The following is a 17,327-nucleotide window of genomic DNA, read 5'->3' as shown; positions in this document are numbered from 1 at the left end:
CGCCGAGGGACCGCCGCCGCCGCCACCGCCTCCGCGCGCCCTTCCCGGCGGCCCTCGCGCCGCCAGCGCCGCCGCCGCCGCCACCGCCGAGGGTGATGACGATGTGATGACGATGGTGATGGCGGTGACGGTGACGCCGATGACGATGGCGGCGGCGGGAAGGGCGGAAGCCGCTGTGCCGCCATCTTTGGGAGGGCGGGGGAGGCACCTGGCTCCGCCTCAGGGGGAGGCAACGGAAATGGTGAAGGGTCTGGAGGCTGAGTGCTGTGGAGAGCCGCTGAGGGGGCTGGGAGTATTTAAGCTGGGAGAAAAGGAGTCTTAGCGGGACTTATCACTCTTTACAGCTGCCTGAAAGGAGGTTGTAGCCAGGTGGGGGTCCCTCTCTTCTCCCAGACGACAGGACAAGAGGACATGGGTTTAAACTGCATCGTGGAGGTTTAGGTTGGACATTAGGAGGAATTTCTCCACAGAAAGGGCGATTAGACATTTTAATGAACTGTAATGAACCTCAGGGAGGTGGTGGAGTCACCATCCCTGTAGGTGTTTAAGAACAGACGGATGTGGCACTTTGTGCCACGGTCTAGTTGACACGGTGGTGTTGTTCAGTCATAGGTTGGACTGGATGATCTCAGATCTTTTCCAACCTAATCGATTTTGTAATTCTGTGATTTTCAATTAAAGCAGGTTGCTCAGAGCCCCATCCAACCTGGATTTCAGTGTTTCCAGGGATGGGACATCCACCACCTCTGTGGGCAACTTGTACCAGTGCTGCACTGCTTGCATTGTAAAAAACTTCTTCCTTAACCTCAACCTGCCCTGTTTCAGTTTAAAACCACTGCCCCTTGTCCTGTCACCTTATAACATCTATAAGGGCCTTATAACATCTTATAAAGCCTAAAGGCTCGTGTTTTGCCACACAAACCCTTGGCTGCAGGATAAATGAACTTGGCTAATGGTAGTGGTGGTGCCTGTGGGCAGCTGCCCCTTGGTGGTTTGGCCACCTGTGTGTCCTTGCCTTTATCAAAACGTGCAGCAAGTTCTCATGTGAACATCCTTTTTATTTGACAGTAGAAATGATGAGTAGGGTTGTTTTCCTGGAAGGAAATCCTTTAGTAGCTCAAGTGACCGAAATGGAGGAACCTCTTCTATGAATGGAGTCTGCCCAGTAGTTGGTCAGAGACCCATTCGAGGCTACATCAGCTGGACCTCCCACTGCCTGGTAGTACATCTGTGCTATTTTCTCTTATAGAGTGCTCTCTCTATATATGTGGTGCACTGAGCTACCATTGCAGGTATAGGTATATAGGTATGGTTGAAAACGACTGATGTATCCTAAAATGTAGGAGGTGCAGTCATTCTTTTTTTTTTCTGCCTATGTGGAAATAATAAAGCAGCAAGCTTTTTTATTACTTTTATAACTAAGTGCAGTAATGCTAGAATAAATTATATTCAGCATCACAAATTTTGGAGAACATGTTTAGCTATCTCTTTCACAGCAGAAAGTGCTTCTAAGCAAGTTGGCTTAATTTCTTGAGAAGGAAGCAGAAATCCATAAGTTCCCGTGTCTCGTAGCTCAAAGGTAAAAGAATATTTAATGCCAAGATCATAAGCCCAGTCGTCGGACCCTCCAGGAGCTAAATCTATGTCAGGAAGGGAAAATAGATAAAATACCTGAAGCCAGAACTTCAGTCTTCTGTTCAAAAGCTGTCTTCTGTTGCCAGCAAGGACAAGCTGTAATGCCTGTCATTGCTGGAAAGTCGTACTTACAGATCGTCTGTGCCCCAGGACCAGGTCTATAAGTTTCTTTTGTTGTCCTCCTTATAGCTTTAGCTGCTTTCTTTGCCAGACTGTCCTGAAATTAAAGAAAACATTATTAGCTTTAAGGCCTTGTGATAATAGTTAGTATGTATTGAGTTAGAATTTATTTACACTGTGCTCTGGATCTTGCATTAGTCAAATACTCTTATAAAAAGTTCTAGAAAACCCACATAATGTGGTAAAAATTTTCAGCATATGCCCATGCTGCAGATTGCCTTTCTGCTGTAGACAGATGAAATAATATAGACAGCAGTAAACTGTTGTCAAACCACTTGTTCTTATTTGTCTCATATTTTTTCTTTTCTGCCACAGTATTTAAGTCACTGACGATTTACATGGTATTGACAAAATTGAGAGAACTCTACCCTTAAGCCATAAAGAAAACTTAAATGCCCAGAATTAGGGGACCTCTTTCTACTTTACAGGGAAAGAGTCACAAATGCATTATTACTGTTTACTCACAATTTCACTTCTTAAATTGTGATATATAAAACAGTTTATTTCAGGAAATTAGTTGATAACCAAGACATCACAGAATATATATGTTATTAGGAGTTAGTTTGTTCTATATTTACATTACTGCGGGTTTTTTTGTGTCTTGTGAACACACCGGCCCTAGTTACCAGTGGAAATGCTATGTTGGACTGTATGGGATTTTGAAGTGGGATGCTTCCAAAGAGTTAACTGTGTACTTTTTACAGTCCTCTTATATATACAACATTTCTTTTTAAAAAATAATTTTTTTTTAAATATTATTTTAAAAAATAAAATATGTTAAGTGACATGGTAGATGCGGACGTTGAAAAGCAGTCAAAATGACAGCAGTGTGTGCAAATGTCAATCCTCTATAAACTCTCCTGCTGTCTGTCCTTATGTCATACATGAAATTACCTGTCAGTGTATGAAATGACCTGTCCACCTCAGACATGCACTGGCTTCCCAGATGGCAAATCCCAAAGCTGTCACCTGCTTTCTAATTGCCTTCCCATGATTTCTGCTCCTTTCTTACTTTGAGGCAGAAGCCCTTGCTGCAAATAGCAGAATTCATTGCCTCCACACTTGGAGCTTAGGAAACACTGAAAGTGGGCTAGGAAGTACAGGAGAGGGAATCCCATGCTCTGGAGATTTTGACATCTTTACATAAGAAGAATAGAACTAAGCTGTCCACCTACTCCTATGGCTTGATTACTCTGTGTTAGCACATCCCAGTTTAGCCTGGATATTTTTTCCACATGCAGACAAACCCAGAGTTTTACTATCAGTGGGAAAAAACAGCAGCTACTTTTTCTGCTTTGAATGCAGTCTGTTTTCAGGGAGAGTTTTTACTCTATGATTTGGTGGCTCAAGGATGTAAAATTCTACATAAGCAGAGTATGTTTTCCATCCTACCACTAAGACTATCTTAAGAAGTATCCCTAGCAAAAACCATAACAAAAGTAGCAAGGGTCCACCAGAACAACTCATTGCTTAGGTATGTGAAGGGTGTTTTTCAGAGTTACACACCCAAGTAATTTCAGAATTTGTGCAAACCGTGCAACATGATGAGGAATTTGCACATATATGTCTTTTCAAGGTGTCCAAAACAACGTGACTCTGCTCTTTTAACAGCAGCTTCAACATATCAGGTGTTGTTGACATGTTATCAATCTGGAATAAATATTTTCATTTTTCCATAGTCTTCAGAAGCAGATTGCTGACTTACACACTACTAGACTAGCCGAGACTAATTTGTTAAGAGCATCAAGAAAAATCTCATTTTCTAATTCTTGATCCTCAGAAAACTGTGACTTCCTCACTACAAGGCTAACCAAGCAGGGTAAGTAGTTCTGAAATAATGTGAAACTTCAGGAGCTGGGAAGACTTACCAGCTCGTCATGGTCTTTGCTTCTGTTCGTAGTGTAAGAATATGGAAACAATACCAACTGGGAGTAAGAGTGCATGGTTATGTAGGCTTTAATGGTGTTTTTGTGGTCTCTGACAAAGCGAGCCACTGCTTTCACTTCAGGCTCAGACTCTGGGTAGGGTCCACAGTATGTCTCCTGACATTCATAGGGAGATGCTCCTTGACCTGTAACAAAAAAAATGCACACTTTTACTCCTTTACTTCTTTCCTTCTTCATTTCTGTTCATCTAATAAAAGAGCAGTGTATGATGCAAATACACAAGACATCATGGATTCTGCCATGCTGTGGAAAGAACTTGCATGCTTGTAGAAATCTGTGCAAGCCTACTAGGATTTCTCATCTATTATGCTCTTGGAAACAATTGGAGTAGGTAGAAAAAAAATTGTTCAAAGACTGGATAAAAAGTCTAAGAAGAGAGGAAGAATATGCTTAATTTAAAATCATCACGATTGTGAGATCACATCTTAAAATTTAGGAGAACTACAGGAAAAGGGCGGTTCTAAGTGATTATTTAATCTTGGGGGAAAGCGAGCTCTCAATGGGGAGCTGAAGAAACACAAATCAAAATTTTTAAGAAAACGCTGGAACAAGTTATCAAGAAGACAACTAGGATTCACCACTTCTGCTATCTTCTGAATAAGACCAAATAACTTACTGGAAGCAGTCAGGATCTTTAGAGTTTAGTGAAAAAATGCATGTTTTCCTGTAATAGCCTTGGACAGTATAGCAATGGACTAAAATGACTGAAAACCATATAGAACGTTAATGTCAGCTCTGAGTGAAGCCAGATCTGATCTATAAGGTAACATTTTAAGATAGCTATTCTACAGACTATTATAAACTTGTTAAGTACTGAAGTGCCTGGAGTAAATAAATGTGATATAGCCTTCACAAGAAACACTAAGACCCAAAAAATCTTGGTCTGCTAGGCATTGTGGAAGGATGACTGAGGTGATCAGTTTGTACACCATGGTGGAGCACCTACTCAACTGGATAGTGCAACAGGCCTTGGGTGACATGGCAAGGGCCACCTCTTCCCTCTTTCCTCCTTCCCACCAGCAGCCTCCACCAATGTGTCATGGTGTGATGCAAGGGGTGGGATACAGGAGCCTGGATCTCTGTTGTGCTGGGAAGAGGCTATTCCCTGGTGTGTCATCTGGGGAGAAAAAAATCCAGAGTCCCAATAAAAAGTATCTAAAGCTGGGAAAGTTTTCACTGGTTCATAACACATACTTAGCTACGTTTGTCTTTATATTAACTTTGTGAAATGGTAAATGAAAACGTTTTCAAAATAAAGAATTTTAAAGGCTAAAAGTGAAGCAGGGATACAATAGGAAGAAAATTATGTCCTACCACACCAGTGCGCATCAAAATTCCGGTTCATGTCAGTACCAATGCACTTGCTGTTACCATGCTTTGAGCGGCTTTTTCTCCAGAGGCGATTCTAATGAAAGAGACACACAAGCTATGTTCAGGAAAAAAGCTGGAAAAATCAATGCACCATCTCCCTGGTTAGTTAACTGTGACTTCCCACTTGTGCCCCACAGTCATGTGCCAATGAAGGCCAAGGAAGATTCTAAAAGCACAATCTGTTTGCCAGCAAGGCTGGATGATAAAAGGAAATGTTTGGGTAGGATAAGAAGTGGTCATATCTGGTCTGATTTCAATGTAATTTGGACTGTGGAAGGAGGGGAGAAGACATACAGTTTGGCCAGGTATGTGAGTTTAAGAGTTCACATAGGCATTGCTGCCAACACATGGAAAGTTGGAAATTTGGTGTGCAGCTGTTGAGGTGGTGGTGCATAGTTATACAAGTGTGAGCCAAGCTCTGTTGAAGATTAAATGAGTGAGAGTGGAGAAGGGGATTTATTTTTTTTTTTTATAACTTGAATGAAGGATTTAAAAAACCAAAGAACCATCTCAACAGCTTGGGATTTCCATCCAACAAATAAAACCCTGGACAAAAGGTACCTGTTGTACCTTCATTTATCTCAAACAAAAAGTACTCAGAGAAGAGAGCTGCCTTGCAGGAGTAAGGAGTGAGTTATTGGCTGTGCTGTAGGTGATGCAGGACACTCTCCAGCTTGTGCTAGATTGTGCTGGTATTTATAACCTGCTCCTGAAGGCTGACACAGGTGTTTCCTGACATCTGGAAGTATTAAAATACCAGGATGAGATTCTGTCATTTCTGAATGCATTTCTAGCAGATTGGAAAACATGAAGGTACTGTGGATAAAATGCCACATAGATGCAGTATTTGTTGTGATTTAAATAGGGCAAAGATACAGAAATTCCAAGCACAGGTTTAGAGTTTGGGGTATGCAGTTCCAGGACAAAAATGATGTTCTAAGCATGCACAGTACAACCTGTCAAAAAAGGTCTACATACAGAGGGATGGCTCCATGTGTACTCATAGCCATCCACATTTATCACAGGCATGACGTAGAAATCAAAGTGCTCCAGAAGCATTGTCATGGTTCGGTCTCTCTCACGCACATGGATTGCCTGTAAAGCACAGGGGAAACTTATTAAAAGCATTCATAATAGTGTTTTTCTTGCCTTCCTAGAAAGGCACCTGGTGACCTGTGTAAAATAATTGTGCAATTATCAGACAAGTCTATCTCCTGATAAGGCACATCACATCACGGAAATTGCTGAATAGCAAAGCAGCTCTTTGCTTAGAACTGCCATGGAGACAGTAGGAATTGAATTGATACAGTCAATCAGATACACTCCAGTCCTTTAGTGTTAATAGGTGGTCATGAGATAGAATTGAAACCTATTAATAGGAAGTTTTGATCTTTTGCTGCTTCTATAAATGATAGGAACCCTCCCTTCCACCCAGAATACCACAAAAGTAGCACAAAATATAGCAAGCATTTCGAGTGGCTTCTGTATATAACATTATTTCTCTGGTTGCATCGTGAGTTTAGTGCAATCATATGACAAGAGCCAGTAAGATCTACTTTGCTAATTTTGTCTCACAGCTTATTTTGAAGGCTTTAGTGATACCTAACCTGGTTGTTGGTCCATGATGCAGGAATAAATTTTAACCTAGATAAGTGGGATTGTTACTATTAGAATAGACTAAGTCCTTAGTCATATATTTTCTTCTTTTTTTCTTTACGCCTTACTTAAACCACCTTCTTTCATTTTAAATCCTTCTCGGTTTTCCTCAGGCAATGGTTTTCTTTTGTCTAAATGAGAAATGTCAGTCTTTCTACAATCTCAATGACAAAATTAAATGATAAAGAGTGGACCCATTATAAACAATGCCTAGGATTTGCTAGAGAGAGATGGTGGTTTTAATGTATGTGTGCAGATCTGTATTGATGTCAGATTTTAAAATGTTACTTCATGGAGTGATATGGAAATAAAATTTTAATTTAAAACATGTAAATTAGATCAAAGGTATGGAGAACCTAAATGTTCAGCTTGTTACTTCTGAAAATTGCTGCAAGGATGTGTCACTGGCAAAGTGACAGCACAGATGGTAATTATTTGGAGCAGCATGAAAAGGGCAAATGGATTTCTCTCAAATGGAACCTTGAAGGCTGGAATTATCAGTGTGTCACAAGGTACATTCAGCTGTATCTGTCCCTAACTCCTGTAATATCCTTTCAAATGTTACAGTTATTGAGGCTTTATAGTTGTGACTGATGACAGGAATAAATACTTCTTCTCCATTATTATTATTATTATTATTATTAACATTAACATTGTTTAGTTCCATCACAAACAAACCATAATTCATGTTCAAGGATTCATCTATGGTTTTTTTTCTGACTACAGTACTGGCGATTGTGAAGTCTCAGTCTCATCTAGCTTATTTTTATTGTGAGCTTTGCTTTTGTAAAAAAGTAACAATAAGTAATATCTCAGAATATTAACTGAGCAAGATGGACAACCTTGTCTGGGGCAGAAAGGCCTTATGAACATTTAGTCCGTAACAGGAATTGGACCTACAGCTCAGCATAAAAAGTAGAGGAGAGATACCTTAGGTTCAACAAGACTAAGGCAATGTATGTTAAAATCCAGGTGAAAATTGTAGGTATTGTATCTTTTGGTGTAGCTTTGTTCACTATCCTGAGCAGTATAGATATCAAAAATATAAAGGTAGATGTGACTATTGGTCTGCAGCTGCACATCGAGACTGGTCGATGTAAGCCTGTTCTACAGGCTCATCCCATCAGTGATTTTTTGGTTCCCATGAACTCTGTGCATGGCTGGTGTTGTTGATCACGTTCTGGAGGTCTGAAATGAGGGTATCTCTAGCAGGGCTAGAAGGTGGCTTGTGTGGCTTTATTCTCTGCATAAGGCAGATCCAGAAAAAAGCAGGAGCGCAAATAAAAAACGCAGAGGCAGGAGGAGCGGTAGCAGCAGGTGATGCATCACAGCAAGTGATAAGCAGAGATTGCTGGTGTGCATGCTGGTGTTCAGCTATGCCATGCCTGGAGCAGGCAAGTGTGGGGTACCTATTGCTCTAGAAGGGCATCTAGGGAGAGAGCCAAGAGTTGTAGGACAGCTTGAGCTCACCCTGGATGTCTTCTGATCCACTCCAGGCGGTACCAGATGCAGTAATATGGACATGAACCACTGTGTGCTGCATGACCCATAGCCAAGACCATTCTTGAATCCACGTGGCAGTGAAGACTTAGCCCTAGCAGATTATCAAAATGTGCTTTTGCTGGCATGGCATCTCCTTCCCTGACCATTCTTGATTATAAACGTCTCTGTTGAATTTTCTGCACACTTTTTTTTCATACTTGAAAGTACATTTGAGCTCATTTGCATTTAATCCCTGTGACTTTGTGTCTCTCTCTCTCACACACCCCCCCTCCTATCTACTGACACGAACGCACATGCGCACACACACTCACCGTTATGTATGCAGCTTAGACACAAATCTCATGTGTTGGTGTTGTGGAAGTAAATGGATTAAGGTTTTATGGAGCTTAGAGCACAATTGGACAAAGGTAAATGGCATCAGGATTTTTTGCTTTGCTTTGACAACAGTAATCAGATGTGATTATCTACTCACATGGCCTATGAACCACAGGCAAAAAGCAGGAGAAATCCATTCTCTAGCATGGATACCACAGTCAATCCATATGGCACTTTTGGATTTTTCCTGGCTTTTAGAAATCTGACAAAAGAGAAATTGCATTATAATGTCACCATTGTAAAGGGTCCCACAGAAAAGTGGAAGTGAAAGGGTAAATAAGATGGAAGAAGAAGCATCTGTCTTGTAGGGAGAGCTCAGACTGATCCTGGGCCAGGATGCAGCCACCAGTTATGTTCTCATACAGACAGCCGCATTCAGTCTACTTGCAAGGTCCTAACACAGACACCAAGATTGCAGCAAGACCTGAGGTCAAGAGAGTCTGTCATCAGCTATGCAGAGCAGCAAACTAGATTGGCTTCGTAGTCAACAGAGGAGGGTATCCGCTGTGCCAGTATTTCATGCCTTTGGATGATGGCCAAATGTGACCCAACAAGGAACCTGATGTCATCAAATGCATTTGCAGCAGTAATGCACCTTACTAGAACAACTCAGGAAACTTCTAAAAACCACAAAAAATATGCATTTAAGTAAAGATTTAAGGAAGTGTTCTGGCCAAGCCCCATCACTTGCTTATATTATTACTTGGCAAGTTTTTGCAATAAGTCACAGCTGTACCTTCAGGACATAAAGCGGTCTCTTTTCATATGATGATCCAATATATATTTTCTGTAGGAGATCAGAGTGGACTTTGACTACTTCTTCCATCCAACGGTATATCTGCAAGGGTGAAGTTAGTATATAGATACTCTGTTGTTTTCCTTCATCTCTGAAAGTGACTTAAATTCATTCTACCTTTCAAAATCCTGCCTCTTTACATGATGGGAAAGAAAAACTAATAATTCAGCCCACTTACTACTTGCCTGACTGTAATTTCTCTTAAAACAAACAGTAAGATACAATCACAACACAGTCCAAGTATAGGCCTGAAATTCCTCTTTAGTTTATTTGGTTAAATTATTATTCATTTCATGTTTCAAATATTTACATGTTTGGTTTTTGACTTCGTTTTTCTTCTGTATTGACTGCCTTTGAATGGCAGTTTGAGACAATACATGTATGAGAGATTTTGTCTGGTGCTTATTTCTTTCTTTATGAAAGCATTGCAAGAAATAAAACTCTAAATTGTTGAGAAATACGATGATGATTATTACCTGTTGATGTTTTCTTTCCCTTTATCTCTATTCTCAGTCATGAGACAAATTTCACCCTTTGAATCTACAGATGTTTACAACAAAAATGTCTTACTTCTTTCATTGAATGGTAGTTTTCATAATAAGAAGAAGATCTGCGTGGGTTGACTGTGTCATTGACAGTCTGTTTTTCAATAAATCCTTGAACATCTCCTATCAAGACTCTGAATAACAAAGGAAAAGCACAACCTCCTGTTAAATAAATGACAAACAACTTTACAGAAACATTCATGACAACAAATAAAAAACACATACTTGTGTTGGATGGCCAGTTGCCTTAACTGGGCTTTTGTGCTATTTATGTTGGATGCTCTGACATAGAAATGGACTTCTCTGTCCTTCTTAATGTTTTCAGCCACAACAGGTTGCCAGAGAATGACCTACAAATTTTCCAAACACATTTCATTTTTTTAACTGAGGAAAGAAAAAATATTCTTACTAACATTTAATAAGTATTTTGAAAATAATAAAAGCATATGTTTTCAATTTAAGAGACCCCTTGTAACAAGCAGTTTAATGTTACCTATGATGTGTTATAGCATTCTGCTACTGCTGGAAATGAAATGCGTGTATTTAAGAAATGTTTATAATGACTTCTGCACATAAATTCATAAATCAAGAACAAAGACAGGAACATAACCTTTGCTGAGATAGTATTTCTAGTATAATAGATATATTTAGCTGGTTATTATGTTACATGTTTTCAAGTCTACTGAGAGTTATTTTCCCTGAGGGTATTTGGAGAATTAATGAAGATCAGACCAGTCTTTGTAGTTATTGTATTCTCTGATGACTTTGATCAGGGAGGAAATAAATGCCAGAAGGGGTTTGAATATAAGTCAAGTTGAAGCAGCAATACAGAGATTAGACATGGGAGGAAAATAAGAAAATGAGATTCTTCTTGGTAAAATTAAATATTTTACAATAATAAAATCTGAAGCCAACATATTCGATAAAAGACTGAAACTTTAGAACTAATAATACAAAAAGATCTAAGGGTGACAGCAGAAAATTAGGCATAAAATTAGAGTGTGAAAAAAATCAGCATAACTCTTGGATCCATTTTTATGGCATCATACAGAATGGAGTCACCAGACAATAGGGTTTATTTTGTTTCCTTCCCGATGCAGTTGCACCAGGAATATTGTATCCAACTTAGGGCACTATGTTTCCAGGCATGTATCAGCTGTCAGCTGTTGACCTCATTTCTCAGACAGAACGTGTCTGCAAAATCATACAGAAAACTCATCTCCATGCATTTGATCAAGACTTTGGAGCAATAAATGGTAAAACATTTGGCCCCTGGATGTGTTACTGCAAGGTGCTATACAAATGGTTGAGTTAGTCTCAGTGTAGCCATCTGAAACATTATTGGCAGAGTAGTGGCAGCATCACATGGATCATCATTGTTTGGAAAACCCATCCAAGAAGCAAGCTGGATGTTGCTGTCCCTGTTGCCCTGGATAGCCTGCTGTGTGCACTGATGTGCACCAGTTCAGGTGTAGTTTCTCTTTGGCATAGACATTCTTTGAATTGAGAGTAAGGAAAACTAAGCAACTCTGGATTAACACAGCTGCGGTGGCAGAGGAGCAATGAATGGGGGTAAATGGGAAACTTTGGTAATGCATATGATTATTGTTCTCTTTACCCATCATCAGCAATGGTCAATTCTGCCCCATGGGCAGCTACAAAAGGCTCCTGTAGATGCTCCTGTGTCTAGGTCTTCTGATGAATGCTGCATGTGATGTGTGTGCTGTAAGAACAAAGCGTTTCTTTTGACTTATGTTTTTACTTCCCAACTTTTGCAGGAGTAGCACCTATAATTAGCCTGATAATTCCTCCTGTAAGATGCTAATTTTCTGTTGCTTCTTTTTTGCTAAATTGTAGACATTACAGTTTGTTGGGAGGTATTGTTTGTGTCTTCCCTTTCCCTTACCCTTTCCCTTTCCTATTCCCCCCTTTCTGTTTTCCTCTATAACTTGCCCAATTTATAGCCGGGAAAAAAAAAATTGCCCAATTTATAACCCATGAAAAATGTTTGTTTTGTATATTCACATAAGTGACTTAGTAGGAACCACTACATGCCCTCTCTGCACTGACTGTGGTGCGGTTGTTCTTCCTGACTTCCTGGGGCTCCTGTGAACAAGAAAGTGAAGAATTACAGTAGTAAGGAAAAGTTGGAGGAGGGGAGATTTATATTTGTGCAGCAAAAGATATGGATGTATGAGTTGACTTCTGGAGATGGAAAAGGGCAAGGAAGGCTATCAAAGGTTTTTAAGAACTTAAGGGAAGGATTAGAAGATGGTAGTAGGGGCAACAGAAGACTAGTGGGATTTTGGGATGGACATAGAATAAATAGGAGCCAAGAAAGACAAAGTAAGGCGGGGCATAGACACCACTGAAAGCTCTCAGTCATCTGAAACACATCCTCAATCATTCTGAAGGAATGGTTACACCTTCGTTGCAGAGTGTTGGCTTCAAACTGGTGGAAGGGTGTGATTGGGCAAATGAAGAGATGTCTCAATTTAATTAAATACTCTTTTATCTAATGAAAGACAGAAGTAAGAATAATAAAAAGTATTGTTTAAGATATTTTTATATTCTAAATGCTACTTGAAGAAAAATACCACAAAAATCCAGTCCTAATCTTCAAAGGTCTGCAAGACACATGGGTCAAAGGTGCTGAGGTTGCCTAGCAGATGTATTTCTATTTACTGTGTGCTGGTGCTTGGCCAATTTGGCAGTGTCTTAATATACAAAATCAATTGCAGAAATATGATCTGTGATGTGATTCATTACTGTAACATTTTGGAGGGGTCTCCTCATGTAAATCAGGAGGTAGTGGAGCAATGAAAACCAAGCATTTATTGAGTTGCTGTACTAGAACAAATGCATGAAAGTGGGCTAAATCTTTCTTTTGGAGGAGAAGCAGTATTAGGGCACTTCAGGGAAAAGTTTGGCCTAGAGACCGGAGAGACAGAAGAGTCTGTTTACCTCAGTGGTGTTCAGTAAATTCTGAAGGTCTTCAACTTGTTCATCTGTTTGTGGGAGAGCCCACAAAACTTCATCCCTGAAAAATAAGGGTATTTAGTAAAGCACAGGTATTTGGAAAAACTCCAGTTTATGCAAATGTAGAGAAGCAGGCTTGGCCTTTCTCATCTTCCTTGGCTTGGCTGCCATGAACTCAAAGACGATTCAAGAGTGAAGATGCTGGGCCCTCTTCCAGCATCTGCTTCTGCAAATCAGTAAAATCCATGACAGAGGTGGTACAGGGCTGTGGTAGCCAATATCTACTGCTGGATGCTGAGATTGCTACTAAAAGCTGGCACCAGTGTAACAGCCACAAGCCCCAGCCCCATAGTGCGGCAGCACTGGTGGACTTTGTTTTGTAGATGTGCATTCCTACTCTGGTCAAGTTTTTTCTGATCTCCCCATTTGTGTATCTCTGCCAAGTAACATTTCAGCTGGTCTGTACCACTGTCCTCCCCATCTTTGCCTGATAACTTATATTCCATTTCTACTTGAAAACCGTGGTCCGAATGTGCTGTACATGACATGGTGCTTCCCAGCTACTCCATGCTTGATCCCACTGTTGGTGACAAAAATGGAATTCACTCTCTGGAAAGAAAAAATACCACTCTGCATTGTAAATTGGGCCTTGATCTTCAGTGCTCTGCAAACCATGTAGTTCAAAATTGCACTGGATAGATCATTAAAATAATTAATGTATGTAGAAGAGACTCCATGAAATGTCAGACCCCTATTTCCATTTCCATTGCTGGGGTGGCTCTCAGCCCTCTAGTTGTGTGGAACTGGTGGCACTGCATAAACCAGGCACCATAGAAGTCCCTGACAGCCCTGTCTGCAAAAACTGTCCTGAAAAGAAAACAGGAGGAGGTCTCAAAACTAGTGTTTTCAAGCAGCAGAACATGATTGTCACAGCTCATTGTTGTGACTGATTTCAAGCAGAAACCTGACAGCATCTGGCAACCAGGTGATTCATCTTTGCTTTTAGCCAGGCTCCAAGCAATCACTGTTGTTCCTCATGCAGAACCAACAATATGCCAACCCTATTTTCGCCTCCATCATCATTTGACAGAGCATCAAGAAGCAATCAGGGATAGGCAAGGTTGGCAGTTTGCCTATTTCTTTAGGTAAGTCCACTCTGAAGTCTGTGTTTGAGGCTACTTTAAAAGTGAATTTGTCTTCTCAGAACTGGGGAAGTCTTTTCCCAGGGAGACCAGAAAAGGCCTGCTGGATCTGGTTTCATCCTATGATTCCCACAGCCTGAGAGTACCAAAATGAGAAAGCTGGTATGTGCTTGTACTCCACTGTTTGTTGCACAAATATTTCAGCTGGTACAATTCCTCTATAGCTCTCATAATAGGCCCTGAATACACTGAACAAGATGATCAGTGTTCTGTCCTTGCACTTGTAGTCATCTTTAATATGGGGAATATTAACAGCCAAAATTGTAGTTGTTGGGTTTCTCAGTTCTTCTGCTTTGATTTGGCATTATACCCTTTCATCTGTATTCTGCCCCACTCTTGTTAACGCTCAGACAAAAGCTTTAATTACTGTCTTTATACTGATCTCAGAAACAACCCTCCACCCTCAGCTTCCTTGCCCTGCCTGCTGCACCTGTACAGCTGGACATGGTCATCTTAAACACACCTCTTTTCCTTCACTTTTTGTTCTCATGCCCTGCTTCCCTGGCTGCTCTTTAAGTTTGTCCTTAAAAGGATCCCTCTCATTCTTCTCCAACTTCCTGCCAGGGTTCCACTGGGCTCTGGCACTATTCCCCATTTCTTTCTCTTCTCCTTTTTACCTCTGGGAAAATAGAAGTCCCACTGCCATCCCCGCACTACAATGCTCAGGTCTTACCCTGTAACTATGACAAAGTGAGTGGGATGCATTACAGTTCAGTTTAGATGGATTTGATATCTTCACCTGAGCTAGGCACTGTCTTAATAAAGGAACAGGCATTTTGGAGTCAGGTTAACCTGAGCTAATCTATGTGTGTGTGCAAACATGGAATGAACTGTCACCTAAATACATGTATTTTTCTCTTCTAACTGTACAGTGAGGTGAAGTGGACTTGTTCCCATGCAGAGCTATGTAGAAATCCCATACAGTCATATGAATCCCACCCAGGGGCCACCATCCCACACATAGGTATAAATCTGTACCAGCTTTCTTGCAGAATCTCAGGCTCTTCATCCCTCGTCTCCATTGTGTTTCTGGTCGCTAGAAAGGCTGTCAACATCACATTACACAGGCCCACAAAAACAAGGCATCGGCATGGATGTGTCTCTCTGTCCTCATAACATGGCTTCGTTTAAACCTTGCATATTCTTTCTGACTAACATCTCCAGAAGAGAGGCCTCCCTAATTGTCTTCAGCTGAATGTCTTACCCTGGCTCTAATGGGCAGTGTCAGTAGAGGAGTGCTGCCAGCATCTTCTCCTGTTCTCCTGGACCATGTAAGATGTTCATCTGCATGGAGCACAGATCTCTTTTCGTGGGCTCTCTACTCCCACCTTGCTGACTCTCAGCCTCTAGCCTTGTCCCTTTTCCTACACGTGAGGTAGGTGCCTTTCCAGTGTTATTAACTTCTCCACAAGTCTCACAATGTTGAGTATTTGTTATAGAAGTCCAAATGCAGTAATCACACTATAACCTTGCAAGGGAAGCTTTAATACATTCCTGGGAAATCCTCCAACACTAGCATTCAAATAAAAGTCAGAATGCATCACCTTTTAAATCTCATTGTTTTAGCCATTTTCATAACTGGGGCTGGGAGGGTTAGACTCATGCTTTCCAATGGGAAATGTCATATTCTTCTGTAAAGGTTAGATAGTGTTTTATTTAAACATTAAATAAATGAACCTTCAAGTAGCATAGAACAATACTGTTACAGTGAATTCACCTAAAATCATATTTAAGTGTCCCCCTACTGTAATCCTCACACCTCCATAGCAATCCACAAGAAAATATGATTGCAACATAGGGGTGAAAGGTCTTCTTTTTAAGGCACAAACTTACTGGTGTTCACCAGTCACAGGTGGTGCAGAGTCACAGAAGGGCTGTGAGACGTAATTCACTAGCTTTTGTGTAGGTATTTCAGTCCTGGGAGCAGGTTATATTTAATCATAGGTTGTTCAACTTTGCTTAATATCACCACATGAAGAACTTATACTTTTAGTTTTGCCTATTAAAACATGTTGTACGTGCAGAAAATAAAAGCATTTTGCCTGTCTTCATCTCTGACATATGTGCTCATGTTTTAAGAAAGCATTTGGTTTCAGGGCATTTCTGAAGTTTACCAATAGGTAAGGATAAAGTGTTTCTGAAACATTGTACAAATACCAAATGGTTATGCAAAAATGATTTATGCTTGGAAAAACAATCATAAAAGCTGCTTTGAAAAGAAAACAGATTGTTAGCACTTTCTGAAATGGTTTCCCTTTCTACTTCGAGAAGTAATCCATTTAAAATCTTGTTTTAAGGCAAACGAAGCAAATTATTTTTTCCCATTAAGTTTCAGAATTCCCTTTACTGGCATTCAAAAGCACTTAATGAACAGAAATGATTTGCACTGAGACCAAAAAGAATAATTTTAATATGATTAAAAACACAGGATTTATGGATTCAAAGAAGACTTAAAATAATTCCATTTCCTCCATCATCTATATGTTAAATTGAACTACAGATCCAATTACAAGGGCCATAAATAAATGTCAGCCTTTGCCAAATGTTTTCTTATGCAACTTGGAATTATTTTTCCTCAATACTTTCCCTGTCCCTCTCACCACACACTAAAAGCTCGGCACAATCAGCAGATATTTACCTTGGAAGAGTGAAGACATGCTTCTCTTGAATCCAGATAAATAGGCTAAAAAAGAGCAGGTAAAACTTCATCTTCGTGGTATCCACAATTAAATGCAATTGGAAAGCAAAGGGTTCAGGACCCACATTATTGATTTTAAAAACGTTATTTAAAGAGTAGTTAAAATTTAATGCTGCTTCTCACCTCAACTCCAAGCTCCTGGTGCCTAAGTCAATATGGCAGGGCTCCCTAAGGAGGTCCTGCTTGTATTGATGTCATTCAAGTAAGAGAGTATAAAATACATTTTGGACATTTTCATATTGACAAGTCACTTTGTCATCTCGGTCTTTGTGTTACTTCATTGTGGCTAGAATCACAGACATAAGAAAGAACACCAAGCACAAAGCTTTTGTGAACCTCTAATATTTGTGGAAGTCCAGCAGTGTGCTCTGCATCCAGCACTCCTATAAGACATCACAGCTAAGCATGAAGCTGGGTCAAAGCAGTGGGAATGAGATTATT

General features: G+C 40.3%; 1 protein-coding gene across 3 annotated transcripts; it reads right to left on the bottom strand.

Annotated features, from left to right (window-relative positions):
• Positions 1-1,297: 1,297 nt before the first annotated feature.
• CPB2 (carboxypeptidase B2) lies at positions 1,298-16,962 on the bottom strand. 3 transcript variants are annotated; one of them, XM_027649123.1, is made up of 11 exons: positions 16,827-16,962; positions 12,972-13,047; positions 10,233-10,357; positions 10,033-10,141; positions 9,403-9,504; positions 8,764-8,868; positions 6,111-6,227; positions 5,076-5,166; positions 3,684-3,886; positions 1,768-1,852; positions 1,298-1,640 (listed from the first exon to the last, which is right to left on the bottom strand). In XM_027649123.1, exons 1-11 carry the CDS (start codon positions 16,895-16,897, stop codon positions 1,456-1,458), a joined length of 1,269 nt encoding a protein of 422 aa, XP_027504924.1. In that variant the 5' UTR covers positions 16,898-16,962; the 3' UTR covers positions 1,298-1,455. The 3 variants fall into 3 exon arrangements, with proteins under 3 accessions (XP_027504924.1, XP_027504934.1, XP_027504942.1); XM_027649133.1 differs by lacking the exon at positions 8,764-8,868; XM_027649141.1 differs by lacking the exons at positions 10,033-10,141; positions 10,233-10,357.
• Positions 16,963-17,327: the final 365 nt, after the last annotated feature.

The sequence above is a fragment of the Corapipo altera genome, unplaced genomic scaffold, assembly GCF_003945725.1.
Source record: "Corapipo altera isolate COAL_440 unplaced genomic scaffold, ASM394572v1 0, whole genome shotgun sequence".
Classification (NCBI taxonomy): domain Eukaryota; kingdom Metazoa; phylum Chordata; class Aves; order Passeriformes; family Pipridae; genus Corapipo; species Corapipo altera.
This window is presented reverse-complemented; position numbering and strand designations above follow the sequence as displayed.